Source organism: Rhinopithecus roxellana, chromosome 14 (genome assembly GCF_007565055.1).
Source record: "Rhinopithecus roxellana isolate Shanxi Qingling chromosome 14, ASM756505v1, whole genome shotgun sequence".
NCBI classification, from domain to species: domain Eukaryota; kingdom Metazoa; phylum Chordata; class Mammalia; order Primates; family Cercopithecidae; genus Rhinopithecus; species Rhinopithecus roxellana.
This window is the reverse complement of record NC_044562.1, coordinates 57,433,521-57,448,399: the sequence shown is the minus strand read 5'-3', so window position 1 is coordinate 57,448,399 and position 14,879 is coordinate 57,433,521. Positions and strand designations below refer to the sequence as shown.

The 14,879-nt window shown below is 56.6% G+C and overlaps 1 protein-coding gene across 3 annotated transcripts in view; it reads right to left on the bottom strand.

Moving 5' to 3' along the window:
• Positions 1 to 1,781: 1,781 nt before the first annotated feature.
• HDLBP (high density lipoprotein binding protein) overlaps positions 1,782 to 14,879 on the bottom strand; it is an 85,833-nt gene continuing 72,735 nt past the window's right edge. For all 3 annotated transcript variants that reach the window (XM_010376997.2, XM_010376999.2, XM_030916938.1), the window contains exons 18-28: positions 14,058 to 14,279; positions 13,636 to 13,854; positions 12,690 to 12,828; positions 10,463 to 10,617; positions 9,432 to 9,536; positions 9,067 to 9,201; positions 7,803 to 7,946; positions 5,245 to 5,430; positions 4,652 to 4,768; positions 4,334 to 4,462; positions 1,782 to 4,188 (exon numbers count right to left, since the gene is read on the bottom strand). In XM_010376997.2, coding sequence (XP_010375299.1) covers positions 4,102 to 4,188; positions 4,334 to 4,462; positions 4,652 to 4,768; positions 5,245 to 5,430; positions 7,803 to 7,946; positions 9,067 to 9,201; positions 9,432 to 9,536; positions 10,463 to 10,617; positions 12,690 to 12,828; positions 13,636 to 13,854; positions 14,058 to 14,279 — 1,638 coding nt within the window. In that variant the 3' untranslated portion in view covers positions 1,782 to 4,101. The remainder of the gene's footprint in view (positions 4,189 to 4,333; positions 4,463 to 4,651; positions 4,769 to 5,244; positions 5,431 to 7,802; positions 7,947 to 9,066; positions 9,202 to 9,431; positions 9,537 to 10,462; positions 10,618 to 12,689; positions 12,829 to 13,635; positions 13,855 to 14,057; positions 14,280 to 14,879) is intronic.

Here is a 14,879-nt window from a genome sequence, read left to right as displayed (position 1 = left end):
CTGTGGGTGCGGGCGTGCTGTGGGTGTGGGCGTGCTGGGGGTGCGGGCGCGCTCTGCTGTGGGTGCGGGCGCGCTCTGCTGTGGGTGCGGGCGTGCTGTGGGTGCGGGCGCGCTCTGCTGTGGGTGCGGGCGTGCTGGGGGTGCGGGCGCGCTCTGCTGTGGGTGTGGGCGCGCTCTGCTGTGGGTGCGGGCGTGCTGTGGGGCGGGCGTGCTGTGGGTGTGGGCGTGCTGGGGGTGCGGGCGCGCTCTGCTGTGGGTGTGGGCGCGCTCTGCTGTGGGTGCGGGCGCGCTCTGCTGTGGGTGCGGGCGTGCTGTGGGTGCGGGCGTGCTGTGGGTGCGGGCGTGCTGTGGGTGCGGGCGTGCTGTGGGTGCGGGCGTGCTGGGGGTGCGGGCGTGCTCTGCTGTGGTTGCGGGCGTGCTGGGGGTGCGGGCGTGCTCTGCTGTGGGTGTGGGCGTGCTGGGGGTGCGGGCGTGCTCTGCTGTGGGTGCGGGCGCGCTCTGCTGGGGGTGTGGGCGTGCTGGGGGTGCGGGCGTGCTCTGCTGTGGGTGTGGGCGTGCTGGGGGTGTGGGCGCGCTCTGCTGTGGGTGTGAGCGTGCTGGGGGTGTGGGCGCGCTCTGCTGGGGGTGTGGGCGTGCTGGGGGTGCGGGCGTGCTCTGCTGTGGGCGCGCTCTGCTGTGGGTGTGAGCGTGCTGGGGGTGCGGGCGCGCTCTGCTGTGGGCGCGCTCTGCTGTGGGTGTGGGCGTGCTGGGGGTGCGGGCGCGCTCTGCTGTGGGTGTGGGCGTGCTGTGGGGTGCGGGCGTGCTGTGGGTGCGGGCGCGGTCTGCTGGGGGTGCGGGCGTGCTGTGGGTGCGGGCGCGGTCTGCTGGGGGTTTGCATATTTAGGGTCCAACAGAACTGCTGGGTCTGGGTAAACGTGTTTGGCTTTTTAAAAAGGTTTGGAGACGGAGTCTCGCTCTGTTGCCCAGGCTGGGAGTGCAGTGGCGCGATCTCGGCTCACTGCAAGCTCCACCTCCTGGGTTCACACCATTCTCCTGCCTCAGCCTCCCGAGTAGCTGCGACTACAGGTGCCCACCGCCACGCCCGGCTAATTTTTTGTATTTTTAGTAGAGACGCATGTAAGCCAGGATGGTCTCAATCTCCTGACCTTGTGATCCTCCGTCTCGGCCTCCCACAGTACTGGGATTACAGGCGTGAGCCACCGTGCCCGGCCAACATGTTTGGCTTTAAGAGGAGCTGCCACACCCGTCTTCCCAGGTGGGGACCAGCCCAGTTAGCAGCAGGGACACCAGTTCCCTCTTGACTCTTCCCGGTTATCTCCTGCCACTCAGGAGCCTGGGGTGGCTCCTCCCACTCAACACCCCTCCCTCCTCCTCCAGCCGAGGCCTCCCGCCTGCACCCCCCATCCCCTAACTCAGCTTATCATAAACTCACGAGCCGGGTCCAGGGTGCCAGGAATGCCACTGAGGCTGGCAGAGTCCTGAAAGGGAGTGGCAGGTGCTGCTCCACAAGGACAGTTGTCCACCCTCAACGAGGAGGGCTGCAGGGCAGCTGCTGACTGGCTGGTGGCCAGAGGACAGGGACAGGCAGCCACCCTCTTGCCATGACCACACCTGGGTCTCCCTTAATGTGGCTCTCGAGGGGCCGTTGAACACAGTGCTGAGAACTGCTGAGAAAATCACACCAAAGACGAACTACCCACGGATACCAGTCACCACTCAAGGGTGAGGAGAAAGGGAACACATAGGCGGCAGCGTGACAAAATGAGTCCCAGCACACTACATCTGGTTTCGGGTTTTATTTTAGAATTTATAAAATTCCAGTGTCATCCATATTCATGAGCCTTTACACATGTTTGCATATAATCTCCAAATTCCAAAGTTAAGGCCAAAGGGATGGATTGTAGCTATGGAAACAGATAATATGGAAGACATCCGACAAGAGGAAAAGCACACACACGCCTCACCCCGGCCTTATCCCTGCCCAGGGCTCTCCTGACAGCACGGAGGCTTCAGGGAGGCAGGCCTGGGGACAGTCATTTCATCACCCGTACAACCGCCACCCAAAGGAAAAGAGAGAGAGCCAAAACAGTTTAGGAAAGGGCTTGCATCTGAGACATCGAGTGACATACAGAGATGTGCAAAATTTGGTGAGAATTAAAAATTACCTTTGGGAGGGTAGGGGCCGGATGTTTTAGGACATTGTAGAAAAGAAAAAGACAGGAGGAGCCTGCTGGGATGGAGATTGGAGGGAGCTGGAAGCAAGCAGCCAACAGGACAGAGTTCCAGAACTCACACAGATGGGGAAGAGGTGGCAGTCCCTCCCCCACTGGCCTCCCCCGTGGAGGTGGAGGGGACAGATCTCGGGAAAGGCAGAAAAGTGCCTTGCTTTCCTTCCCTGTTTTCTAAGCCATGGTCACCCTAACCGGTGAAGCTGGAGGAAATGTTCCTTCCGATCCGATTTACCATTCCTGTGAACAGGCCCGTTTAGGGCTGCCTGAGCAAATGGGGACTTGCCGAGGCAGCTGCAGCTAGACTTGGGCTAAGCCGTTCTGGGTCTACTCAGGAATTCCGGAGTCTGAAGATGACCAAGCTTGAGTTATTCAACTGATAGAAACACTGGGGGTTAGGTGTCAAGGCAGAAGCAACTGTCCCCAGGGAAGGGCTGGGAGATGGATGGGCGCCAGTCAGCTTTTCCGTAACTCAAATACCTGGGACAACTCGCCAGCAGCTCTGTCACCTCTGTGGGGGACAGAGACAAGGATGGGAAGACCAGAAAACCAGAGACTGGGGCCCTGTCCTTGGCCCTCACAGCAAGACACAGATGCCTCCCTCGGAGAGCAGGGGCTCTTGGCATCCAGTGGTGTGGTCTGCATTCTGCTCTACTTCATGCTCCAGGCCCCATGCCATCATCTCTTGGCCCTGGACCATGAAAACTGCCAGTCACCCGGGACCTGCTCCTAGGGGCTGGCGTGCACATCTGGACGGCCTGTGGCTGGGGTGGGAGTGCCCACTCCCACTCTGGATGGGCCTGCTGGCCGCTGACCCACCTGTGCTGAGGGAGCGCGCCAGTCTCCAGCTTTGGTACATGGCGCCCACCCCCAGCTCCACGGGAAACCCACAACCACCAGAAATGTCTCAATCAAGAGATGAGTGTGTGGGGTGGCACTAACTACAGAGAGACCACACCACGCCAGCTGAGGTAGAAAGAAGGCAACTGAACACATGGCATCGCGGGCAGGGGCTGCAGGTGGCGTGAAGAAAAGCCTAGCTGTCATCTAAGGCAAATTGCCCCCACTGAGGATAAGCGTATGGCCCTACCTCCCCCATCCTGTGCACGTCTCAATCACAGCAGACACTCTGACGGCCACAGGGGACCCAGATGGTGCCTACTGCCTTGCCTCCAGGCTCCACGCACCAGACTCAGGCCGAGGGTCTGGCAGTGGAGGTAGGGGCAGGGACCCTTGGTGCTTTCAGACCCCATGGCAGGTAAAAATCAGGACTGCCTGAGAACTCAAGTCACCCTCTACCTCTCAGGTCACCCCCAGCTCCAGGAACCCGCCCTTCTGCTGTCCAGAGCCAGATCTTCCTTGCGGACACCTGTGCTGAGGCGCTTTGGCAGCTGGAGGAGGCTGACTGCACTCCACCAACAGGACGGTCTGGGCCACGGGAAATGGGCAGGAGGGAGGTGGGAAAGGAAGAGGGCAAACGTTTGGCTTTTATAAAGTCAAGGACATTTATTTCCTGAGGTCATGACACAGGAAGTCGAATCCTAGCCACAGCTGCGGAGCTCTGGTGATGAAGGTCAGAGTGCTGGCTGACATGCCGGGTGGACCAGGAGCTGGAGTCTGTTATCTTAGCACGAATGCTCATGACCTTGGTTTAGTGTTAAAACAGTAGAGCAGGTCCTGAGCGGGCAGCGCACAGCCAGGCCTGGAGGAGCGGCCGCACGCAGAGCCAGGCACTGGGCTCCCTGTGAGACCTCGGGAAGGGGGGTGAGCGTCAACAATTTACGAAGGGTCCAGCCGCTGGGTCAGATTGAGACAAACCATTGTGTGGTTGGGTTCGGGTCAGCAGGCTGGAGAGCTTTCTGCTTTTTGATCATTATCGTTTGGGGCCCCAAGGGAGGGTCTTGGGAGCCACCTGAGCCCCAAAGCTGGGAAATTCCTCAGAGCTGCTCATGTCGGGAGCCTGTGCAGAGAGAGGACACAGCTTCAGGAGGGGATGCTCCCCAACTCGCAAGCAGCGTCCGACGCAGTTGCCACCCTTGGGACACCAAGCCCGCCTGCCTGCCCACCCTCCCTGGGACCCAGGAGGGCAGAAGCCCGCGTCTGACCTTCTCACTGCTGCTGGCGGTCCAGGGTGCGTCCCGTACCACAAAGCCTCTGGAAGGTGCCTTGGCCTCCTCGTGTGCCGGGGGTTTCATGTACACCTGCATCACCTCGCTGTCCACCACGTCGGCCAGCTGCAGGCAGAGGACAGGAAGACAGGGTCAGTCTGCCCAGCACCCCCAGCATCCCACCCGCCTTCTCACCCCTGCACCTCGCTTGTCTCTGGTAACACAAGTGCCATCTTGTCCCCTGAAGCTCCTGGCTGGGCTCAGGCCTGTGGAGTGCCAGGGTGCCTCCGGGCTCCAAGGCCCACCCAGACTCACGTATTCCTCCTCCAGGTTGAGGATGTGGTCAATGGCCTCCTCCACGTTCTCTGGGAGCCCCGTCACAGTGACACAGTTGGGGTCTGGGGCTCCGCTCTGCGGGAAGCGAATGTCCACCTGGAAGGAAGTACAACAGCAGAGAGGGGCCGTGAGCGAGGAAAAGGGTTAAAATTATGTGTTTGTTTCTAGTGAAGCATTTTCTGAGTTAGCAAGCATTTTAAAATCTGCTTTCAGAGTTGTTCTGAAGTCAGTCTCATCACCACACCAAGTTAGATGCGTCTTGGGAGCACCCTGTTCACAGCAGACAGAGGGCCGCAGCACGCACTGAACGCTCTTGCATGAAATTCCCACCCACAGAGGAGCTCGCCAGGCAACCGTCACGGGGATGCCCTAACGGGCCACCGTGGTGGTGCTGCCTCTCACAGGCCATTGCCTGCACTGACCTGTGGTGTCCATGAGGACAGTTCCACTGCCAGCCCTGGGGTTGTGGCCTCATCATCTTGAGGGGAAGGCCATGCCCTCCCCTTTCTTCTGGCCAGCCAGGCCCCCTGGTGAGAGGGGATTCTCACCCACTGTGCTTCCAGCCGGCTCACCTTGAATTCATCCATGATTTTGCGAATGGCTTTGCCGCGGGCACCGATGATGCGGGCGTGAACACGGTGGTCCAGCGGGACGTCCTCAGAAACCATCTGCTCAAGTTCACCCACAATTCTCAATATAGCGTCTCTGGCGGCTTCTGTGTTCTTTTCATACCCTGTGATGGTAATTTGGTCCTGGGGCTAAAAAAGGAGAAAGCAGTCAGAAAAGGGGATTCCTTACTGGGATTCCTGGCAGGGGCAAGAGCCAGCCCCCACTGCTATGGAAAGCAGCTCAGGAGAGAAGGCGGAAGCAACGTCACGGCTGATTTAAAACAGAGATTAACCATGTCCACTCAGCTCCCGATTCTTCCCAAACTCTACCTGAAAGACAGTGAATTACAGGACGAAAAAGGACATTTGTCCTCAAAGACAAAGGAGAGACACTGACAGGCAAGAACTCTGGACTCAAGGACAGCGGGGCAAACACAAAGCCCCGGCCGGGCGCGGTGGCTCACGCCTGTAATCCCAGCACTTTGGGAGGCTGAGACGGGCCGATCACGAGGTCAGGAGATCCGAGACCATCCTGGCTAACACGGTGAAACCCCGTCTCTACTAAAAATACAAAAAACTAGCCGGGCGTGGTGGCAGGCACCTGTGGTCCCAGCTACACGGGAGGCTGAGGCAGGAGAATGGCGTGAACCCGGGAGGCGGAGGTTGCAGTGAGCCGAGATCGCGCCACTGTACTCCAGCCTGGGCGACAGAGCGAGATTCCGTCTCAAAAAGGCCCAACCTAGAGACAACAGAGCAGCAGCCCAAGAAGCTTCCGTCCAGATTGAAGCAAAATGCCAGAGCGGGAGGCAGCAGCCCCACCCACACATGGCCCAGCAGAGTTGAGAGCCTCAGGCACCACCCGCGTGCTGCCAGGCACAGAACCTCACGAACAGAAGCACAACTCACAGGAAAAAGCTGCCCTGAAGAAATGACTGCTTCACCCCACTTGGCTCATGGTGTATTAGATGGAATAGTCTTAACTGCTAAATAATGACTTTTGTTTTAAAAGACGGAGTCTCACTGTGTCGCCCAGGCTGGAGCACAATGGCGTGATCTTGGCTTACTGCAACCTCCACCTCCTGGGTTCAAGATATTCTTATGTCTCAGCCTCCCAAGTAGCTGGGATTACAGGCGCACGCCACCACCCCTGGCTAATTTTTGTATTTTTAGTAGAGACGGGCTTTCGCCATGTTGGTCAGGTTGGCCTTGAACTCCTGACCTCAGGTGATCCACCCGCCTCAGCCTCCAAGAGTGCTGGGATTACCGGTGTGAGCCACTGCACCTCACCTATAATGACTTAAAATTGGTAATTACATAGAATAGCAGAGGGAAATAAAGGGCAATAAGGGTGAGAGATTTAAAAGAGCTGAACTCCTGGGCTGGGAGTGGTGGCTCACAGCTGTAGTCCAGCTACTTGGGAGGTTGCAGCACGAGAATCACTTCAATCTGGGAGGTGGAGGTTACAGTGGGCCGAGATCGTGCCACTACACTCCAGCCGGGGCGACGGAACAAGACTCTTTCTCTCAAAAAAAAAAAAAAAAAAAAAAAAAAGAGCTAAACTCTCAAGATCAAGATTAGAAATTTAAAAATGTACTTGGAGAGAGAAGAGGATGTGGGAGCCGGAGGAGGCAGGGTGCAGGTGGGCCCTCCTGGCCTGGCTGGTGTGTGACTCAAAGATCCAAAAGGAAACAAGAAGCTGGGGAGAAGAAGGGGAAGGTGAAGCCACGGAAATCCCTGGGCAGCATGCCCACCGTGGGAGCGAGGCGTGGAGGGGCTTTGCTGCCAGAGGGTCTGCTGACTGTTTCTGGTCGCCAGCACAACCGTGGTCACCAAGGCTTGCTCGTCTCCCACTGTGGGCAAGGCTGTGCTGGACACGTCTAGGAAGCAGACACCCCAGCAGGATGCCAGAGCCAGGAAAGACCAAGCCTGGGAAGGCCATGTGTGTGCAAGAGGGAGCCAGATAGACATGAGGGTGTTGGGTGGAGCTGCCCTGCATGCCAGGTGGCACGGCCCAGAGAGGGGATGAGGCTGCCTTTCATTTTGTTCTGAGCAAAGCAGGAGGCCATGAGAGCCAGTGGCAGGGGGTGGCACTGCAATTTGCAGGAAGTAGTAAGAAGAGTTTACTAAGGACCATCCGGCAAGCACAACGGTGTTCACAGATGGGGCTGCAGAGAAACGTCCACCTGACCCCCCCGAGCCCTTGGGAGCCTCAGAGAGGCCCAGAGCTACACCTGGAGGCACCACTGATCAAGGACCCAGCTGGAGCTCCTGCTCATTTTCCACAAGGGGACACAGGAGAAAATGCCCCAGGCCCCAGATGATACATGGTGCCAGAGACCTCACCTGTCCAGCAGGTGCCGAGACACAGCCCAAACCTCAAGCCAGAATCAGGTCCTCAGAGACTCGTCACTCTCAACTTGGCCCTCAAACCCCCATCTAGGCACATCTGGTTACTGCTCCCAAGTCACAGCAAAGGTCAACAAGCGCCTCTGCCCCAGACGCGCTCCAACCGAGGCTCTCACCTGGTTCCCATCGTCCTTATCAGGAAACTGGATGTTCACGTCATGCTCCAACCGGATTTGGGTAATCACTGCCCCCTTTCTCCCAATAATCTTGGGATGGTATTTGGGGTCTACAGTGACACTCAGCTTAAAACTCCTTAAAGCCTACAAATTAAAGGAGCAAGAATGAGGCAAAGAACACAGAGCTTTTTGGTCTTAAGCTGACCCACCGTGACCCCATGCCCCCTTCTACCCTGGTCATTGGACAGCAGAGATGCTGCAGTGTTCTGTAACCCATGGTCCGGAATGGTCTGTCGTTTCTCGGGTCCGACCCCTGCCACCTTCCACTGTCTGCTAATGGCGAGAACCAGGGAACTTGGCTGCTCCACAAGGAGGTCTATAAATCCTTCAAAAGAGGGCTTGCGGCCACTTGTGAGGATCGTACTCGGGAACTGACAGAGCGGGCAGTGTGATGAGCTTGGGGCCCTACCCTCCTCATTTGTCAAACAGGGGTCTGACGGATATGCATAGAAATGCTCTGGATCTTTTTAGGGCTGGGGCAGAGGCAGCCCAAGAAGAGGGGGCAGCCACAGCCCCTGAACACCCAGGGCTAAAGGCTACAGGTATGACTGGGCTGCAGGACAGAACCCGGAGTCCACGCAGGGGTACACTGAGACCGTGTGAGGTACATGAGCTCCACCCCATCCACCAGACTCGTGCTGACGGCAGGGGTGGAAAGCCAACCCCTCAGCAAGCCACCACCCACCTGGCACAGCTGGCTCCAAGTTTCCAGAACCCCCGCTCCCGTCTGCAGCGCTGCTCCACTCACACAATCCTCCAAACATCAGCCCTGCCAGAGGCTGGGGGGTTTCATCCCTGCTTACCAGGAAGTCACTTGCCCTTTGACCACCCTGTGCTAGAGGTCAGTGGGGGTCCCCTGATGCTCGTCCTCACTACATGGCACATGCCTGGGGGTCTCTCGCAACCCGGACCTTTCCTGTAGGTCTGAGGTACCTTCTGATTTGGTTGTAAGAGGAACTGCAAATTTACACAGAAGTCCAACTTTGTCACTTTTACATGAAAAAGAGAAAGGTGCCATGCTCTTAGCTAGTTCCACAGCAAAACCTCTGGATGCTGACTACATCCTGGCACTGCCTGCGTCTCACCTCCAGCCACCCAGATGTAACTGGGATTCTGGGATCTCGAAGAACTCCCCTAGATTCTGACATGTGCCCAGAGCTGAGCACCATGGCTCCAGGCAGCGCCCTGGCCATCTCCTGCTCACCCGGTCCTCCTGCTCAGCCTGTAGCTCCTTCACACGCTCCAGCAGTCCAGCCTTGGCCCGGTCCAGATTTGCAGCAAGGCCCGTGATGGCGATGATGTCAGACTGCAGCTCAGGTGCTGGGACATGTATGTTCACCTACGTGAAGAGGGGCTGACTTGATGTTTGGGACCCCAGAGAACAGGAAGAGTCCCTTGGCCCTGGGACCCAGAAGGAGAGGGAAGCCCACCCGCCATGAAGGAAGCCAGTGCTCAATCCGAGCAGGAGGAGGCAGAGTCAACAAGAGTTCGCTGAAAAAGGACACTGGCACTCAGGAGAGGATGCGACAGGCCACTGCTGTGACACGGCCTCCCGGGAAAGGGGTCTACCTCAAACTCGTCCATCATCTTGCGGATCCCACTTCCTTTCTGCCCAATAACGTAACGGTGAAGGTCAAAGGGCACCTCTACTTCGATGGTGACGGGAACCAATGCCTGCATGGAGGATGGTCATGGTTAGGCCACGGGAGCTGGGAGATGAGTGACCTTGTAAGCTCAGCAACGGGGCTCCATGAAACACAAAGCAAACAGCCCTCTGACAACAGCAATGTACCCCACCTGACATGCCTCCAGGGCCTTTAACTCAATAGAAAAGAATGGGAAAAGATTTGCATTAGGGTGACGCTGACAGACAAAACTTCCAGACCCTTCACCGAAGCCTACCCTCCTGAATTACAGCACCCCCTTCAGGCCCACGTAAAGAGAGGCCCTGACTGCTGGCACATCCCTGGGGTCAGGACGACTTTGACTGACACCCAAGAGGTGTCACAAGAGACCCTCGGACCGCTGCTCGCTTTCCCTGCCCTGTCTCCCCCACCGCCCTTCGCTTCCGGAACCTGCTCTTTCTTGCCACAGCATTTACCATCACTTGCCACAGGATATATCTGTGTTGACTGCTTGTCTCTCCACTGCAACGTGAGAACTATTTTTGTGCTGTGGCACCGCAGCACTGAGAGCAGCATCCAATGTGCAGGTGGTTCTCAACACTGACTGCACACAAGGTGAGCTAGGCCTGATGATCCCCCCCATCGACGCTGCAACTGGAGGTCACATTCAACCCCTGCAACTGAGACCCTTCCACAGCCCCCACACCCACCATGGACCTGAGAGGCCGGATCCCCAGCTGTCCCAGAAAGGGGCTGTAGAACCCGGAGGCTTGGTGAAGGGAAGTGGCCTCCCCAAACTCTGTGTCCAGCTGAGGAGCACAGCCAGACAGCCCGTGCGCACATGGCAGGAGCAAGATGGGTAGCTCCACTGCCACTGCCACTGGGCAACCACCCATCCCATCCAGGCCATGCCTCTCCCCAGGTGCCTGCTGACTGGGCCTTGGCGGGGGTGCAGGAGGGCACATAGACACATACCTCCAGGGCTTCCTTGGCAGCCTCACACTTTTCTTTCCGGCCGGAGATGATGATGATGTCACACCTCCTTGGAGAGCCAGGGTCAGAATCTTTGGCCTCTCTCCCCTCCCCAGCTTCGTCCCCATTCTCCTGGACAACTGGCTCTACACTGTGAACTAGAGAGAAAGGGGAAAGGGGACAGCTCACAGCTGCTGGAAGAGACCCCATGCCTTATTCAGAATGCACACGTCTGAGGTACCTGCTGGGTGCTGGGTGGTAAAAGGGAGGGGAGACCGCTCCTGTCCTTCAAGAGGTCTTGGTCTGGGCAGGGAGAGCAGATAGGTCGTCCCCACAGCAGCCTCAAAGGGGGCTCCCAGACCTGCGGGGACACTGAAGGCTTTGCAGGGGAGCCGTGAGCTCTGTGTCTCCCTTATTCACCTTGAAAATGAAGCTAACAGCAACTACAGCAGAGGCTTCAGTGAGATCAGATGAGTTAATTCATGGGAGGAACACAGGGCAGGCCCACTGCACATGTGGGGCTTGATTGTGAGGCAGGGCTCATCAGAGAAGGTGGCTAGCATGCAGAGAGGCAGTGGGAAGCGGGTGAGAGGTCTAAGGGAGGCAGAAAAGACAAGGTACACCTGTGCCAGCTCCTTATGCCAGAAAGCGAGAGCCCCAGGAGTGAAGGGGCGTATGAACAGGACACAGAAAGCAGCTGGAGAGGCTCCCACAGACGACGCTGGGACACCACATGTGTACCAAATTGACACCACAACAATAATTATCACTAAGACAGAACCCAGGAGGTGTGTGATGTAAATAAACGAGCAGGCCGCCAGACAGACGCCCGCCTAAAATCAAGGGTGATCCTGGGGCGGGGGGAAGTAGGCAATTCTGAAGGAGAAAAACTGGCAAATTTGAATACTGATAACATGTTAGATACTACTGTTATATAATGTTAGATCTGATTCCAATAAATCTGCTAGAACCATGCAAGAGAATGTCCTTGTTCTACGAAAATACCCACCATGAATAAAGGGACATGTCTAAAAATTACATTCAGAAAAAAAAACGTGTAAAAGGGGAGAAGTTGAGAAAAGAAACTGGTGCCACAGGAGGTGTCTACACTATTCTGTGAAACTTAATCAGGACGTGTCTACGCTGTTCTGTGATGCTATCAGGACGTGTCTATGCTGTTCTGTGACGCTATCAGGACATGTCTACGCTGTTCTGTGAACCGGACGTGTCTATGCTGTTCTGTGAAACGATCAGGACGTGTCTACGCTGTTCTGTGACGCTATCAGGACGTGTCTACGCTGTTCTGTGAAACTCTTATCAGGACGTGTCTACGCTGTTCTGTGAAACTCTTATCAGGACGTGTCTACGCTGTTCTGTGAAACTCTTATCAGGACGTGTCTACGCTGTTCTGTGAAATTCTATCTAAATCAAAGTTTTAAATAACCACTGAAGTGGAAAACCTAGACGGAGTGCAGTATGAGTTTATTAGTTTCCTAACTCAAAACAGCCTGTATTCTCAGGAAAACAAAGGGGCTTGAATGGCTGTGTGTGACAGGCTTCCTGGATGCCCAGAGAATGACCGTATGTGAATTCAGCAGGCTGCAGGGCCACCTGCCGCCCAAACAGCTCAGCCAAGCCTGACACACAGAGTGGAAAGCAGACCTTTTTCACAAATGCAGAGCAAGTGAGAGAGCGGCAACCCACCCACATCCCACAGGTCGCCTCCCCACCACCAGGTGCAGGAGCAGAGCTGGGGGCAAGCAGGGTACCGAGAGCTAGATGCCCTCCTAGAGGAACTGCCGGCCACTTGGATGGTGCCCTCCGGCCAGACAGAGGCTGCAGCTGCCTGCCTCACAGGGGACACCCCACAGTGAAGGGAGGTGTGGAGGAGGAAGCTCTCCAACGGCGCTCATGCGATCCAAACGATGTCATCACTGGGACTGAACTCGGGGCACCCGAGGATGAGGCTGCACACTCCTCATCACCTTGGGACTCGCTACCTTGCGTGTTTCTAGGACATGTGAAGGTCACCTGGTCATTCTGTCAATAACTGACATAGCCCATCTTTTAAAGGCCAGGGAGTGACCCTGAATCTCTGGAAGCCCCCAGAATACACAGATAGTTTTCCAGCAGAGACAGGAAAGAGCCTCACCAGTATGTGCGACAGCTCCGCCTCTCACGTGGGAGGCACCACTATTAACAAGCAGAACAGGGCTAATGGGGGACCCACCTGGGTTCTCCTCTCTGTCTGGGAATTTAATTTGAACATTGAAATCCCGAGTAATCTGCTGGATTCTGGAACCTTTGGGGCCCATGACAGATCGATGGAATTTCTGGGGTATAGCACATTCTAATGTCACCTGAGCTTCCTGGAGGGAGGTACACAAAGAAAAAAGAAAACAACAAAGATTAAATTCCTTCGGGCCAGTTTTACGGAACTCTTCACACCACCTTCCTTCCTGTTCTCTACAGCCACTTGGCACAGATGCTCCCCTTCTCCTGAGTCCAGGGCTCCAGGCGCAGGGAGGACGGACGGTAGCAGGACAGGTCTAAGGGGGTGGGCCTCCTCTGAAATGTGCCCCAGAAGGCCAGCTGCCGTCCCTGGAGGGTGGCCATTCAGCCAAGGGAGTGGGACCTCCTGGGGTAGCCTCTGACTCCATGAGGATGCAACAGACTTGATTATCAGGGAAAGGGCACCCAAGGCCCTGGCAGGTGAGTGACCTGGAGGGGACACTCTAAGGACTGCTTTAGAAAAAGACCACGTCTTCTCGTGACTTCCTGTGGATTCACGTGGATGCCCTCAAATCGATTTTCTTTCCTTCACAGAGGGGAGGAGTGAGCTGGCCTCTTAGACTGCATTTCCATTTTCTCTGACCCCTTACAGACTGCATTTTCTTTCTTTCTCTTGCTTTCTTTCCTCTCTCTCTCTCTCCTCTCCTCTTCTTCTCTCTCTTTTTTTTTTAAAGTGGTTCTCACAGGCAGAATTCTCACCAGCTATCAGGAAGGAGGCCAGACAGGCTGAGGAAATAAGAGCAAGCACCCGAAAGCCCCTTCTGAAGCCTTCCGGGGCCGTATGAGGGAGTCACCTGCCTGCCGGGTGGAGGGAACACCCATACATGGCTTTGGTGAGTGGCCACTGGGGGTGAGAACCCGTCCCTGAGCACCCAAGTGCCTACCAGGTCCTCAATGATCTCCTGAATGCGTTTCTTGGCTGCCTCCACACAGTCCTTGGCGCCCTTGAGAGTGACTTTGTCGCTCTGTGTGCCAGAGCGTGGGAAACTGACCATCACCCCGCCATACTCTTCAGCAATCTCCCGCAAGACCTGGCCTCTCCGGATGACAAAGTGGCGGTGGTGCTTGGGGTCCACCAGCATGGAGTCTTCCACCACATTATCCTGCAGTGTTAAGAAGAGATGGAAGATAAGCCACCGCACCACGGCCCCGGCAGAGTTGGCCGCCGAGGCCCGCACCCCACCACGGCCCCGGCAGAGTCGGCCGCCGAGGCCCGCACCCCACCACGGCCCCGGCAGAGTCGGCCGCCGAGGCCCGCACCCCACCACGGCCCCGGCAGAGTCGGCCGCCGAGGCCCGCTCCCTACCAGGTTTTGGATCAAGGCCTCCAGCTCCTTCTGTGCCTCTCGGACGGCGTCCTCCTTTCCAATGATGGTGATTAGGTCCTGGTCCTTGTCCTCAGCCGCGGGGAAGATGACGCGTGCTCCCGTGCTGTCACGCACCTTACGAATTTTGCCGCCCCCCTTGCCGATGAGGAATTTGTGGTATTCTGGCTTGGCACGGATGTCAACAGTGAAACTCTTGGTTTGCTGCAGAAACCAATCCCGCTCTGTTAGCCTGACACCACATGCCTGGACCACAGTGAGGAAGACAAGAGGGCCTGAAGGGCAGCAAGGTCAGGCTCCCCTTACATTGTCACCAGTGTCCTGATGTTGCACCAATATCCCCAAAATGGGGCCAGCGCACCTCACTGAATAAACAAGATAAATACCCAGACAGTCCGCACACATAACTTCTCTTCCACAACAATCAGATGCTGGTGGTAATAAACACATAGGCTTAGAACCCTGGTCCTGCCACTTACAAGCACTGACCAAACTTCTCCAAGCCATTTTTGATCTGCACAGGGGGAGAAGGGAGCAGCGTGCTGCACGATGTGTTGGCAGAGTGCACATCCTGGTATGCCCAGCAGAGCAGGAAGCAAGCTGCCCAAGAGGCTTGCCCCGTGCTCCCACTTTTCTACCTGCTTCCAGACCAAGCACACACAAATCTGGGCCAGGCTTCCTCTCCTCCCACGAGTGCTACAGATCAGCCCCCACAAAACCAGCCACTCCCCAAGCTCAAGCTCAGAGGGACACAAGCCAACCAAGGCTATAGTTAGAGACCAGCCCTCAGAGGCCTCATGTAGC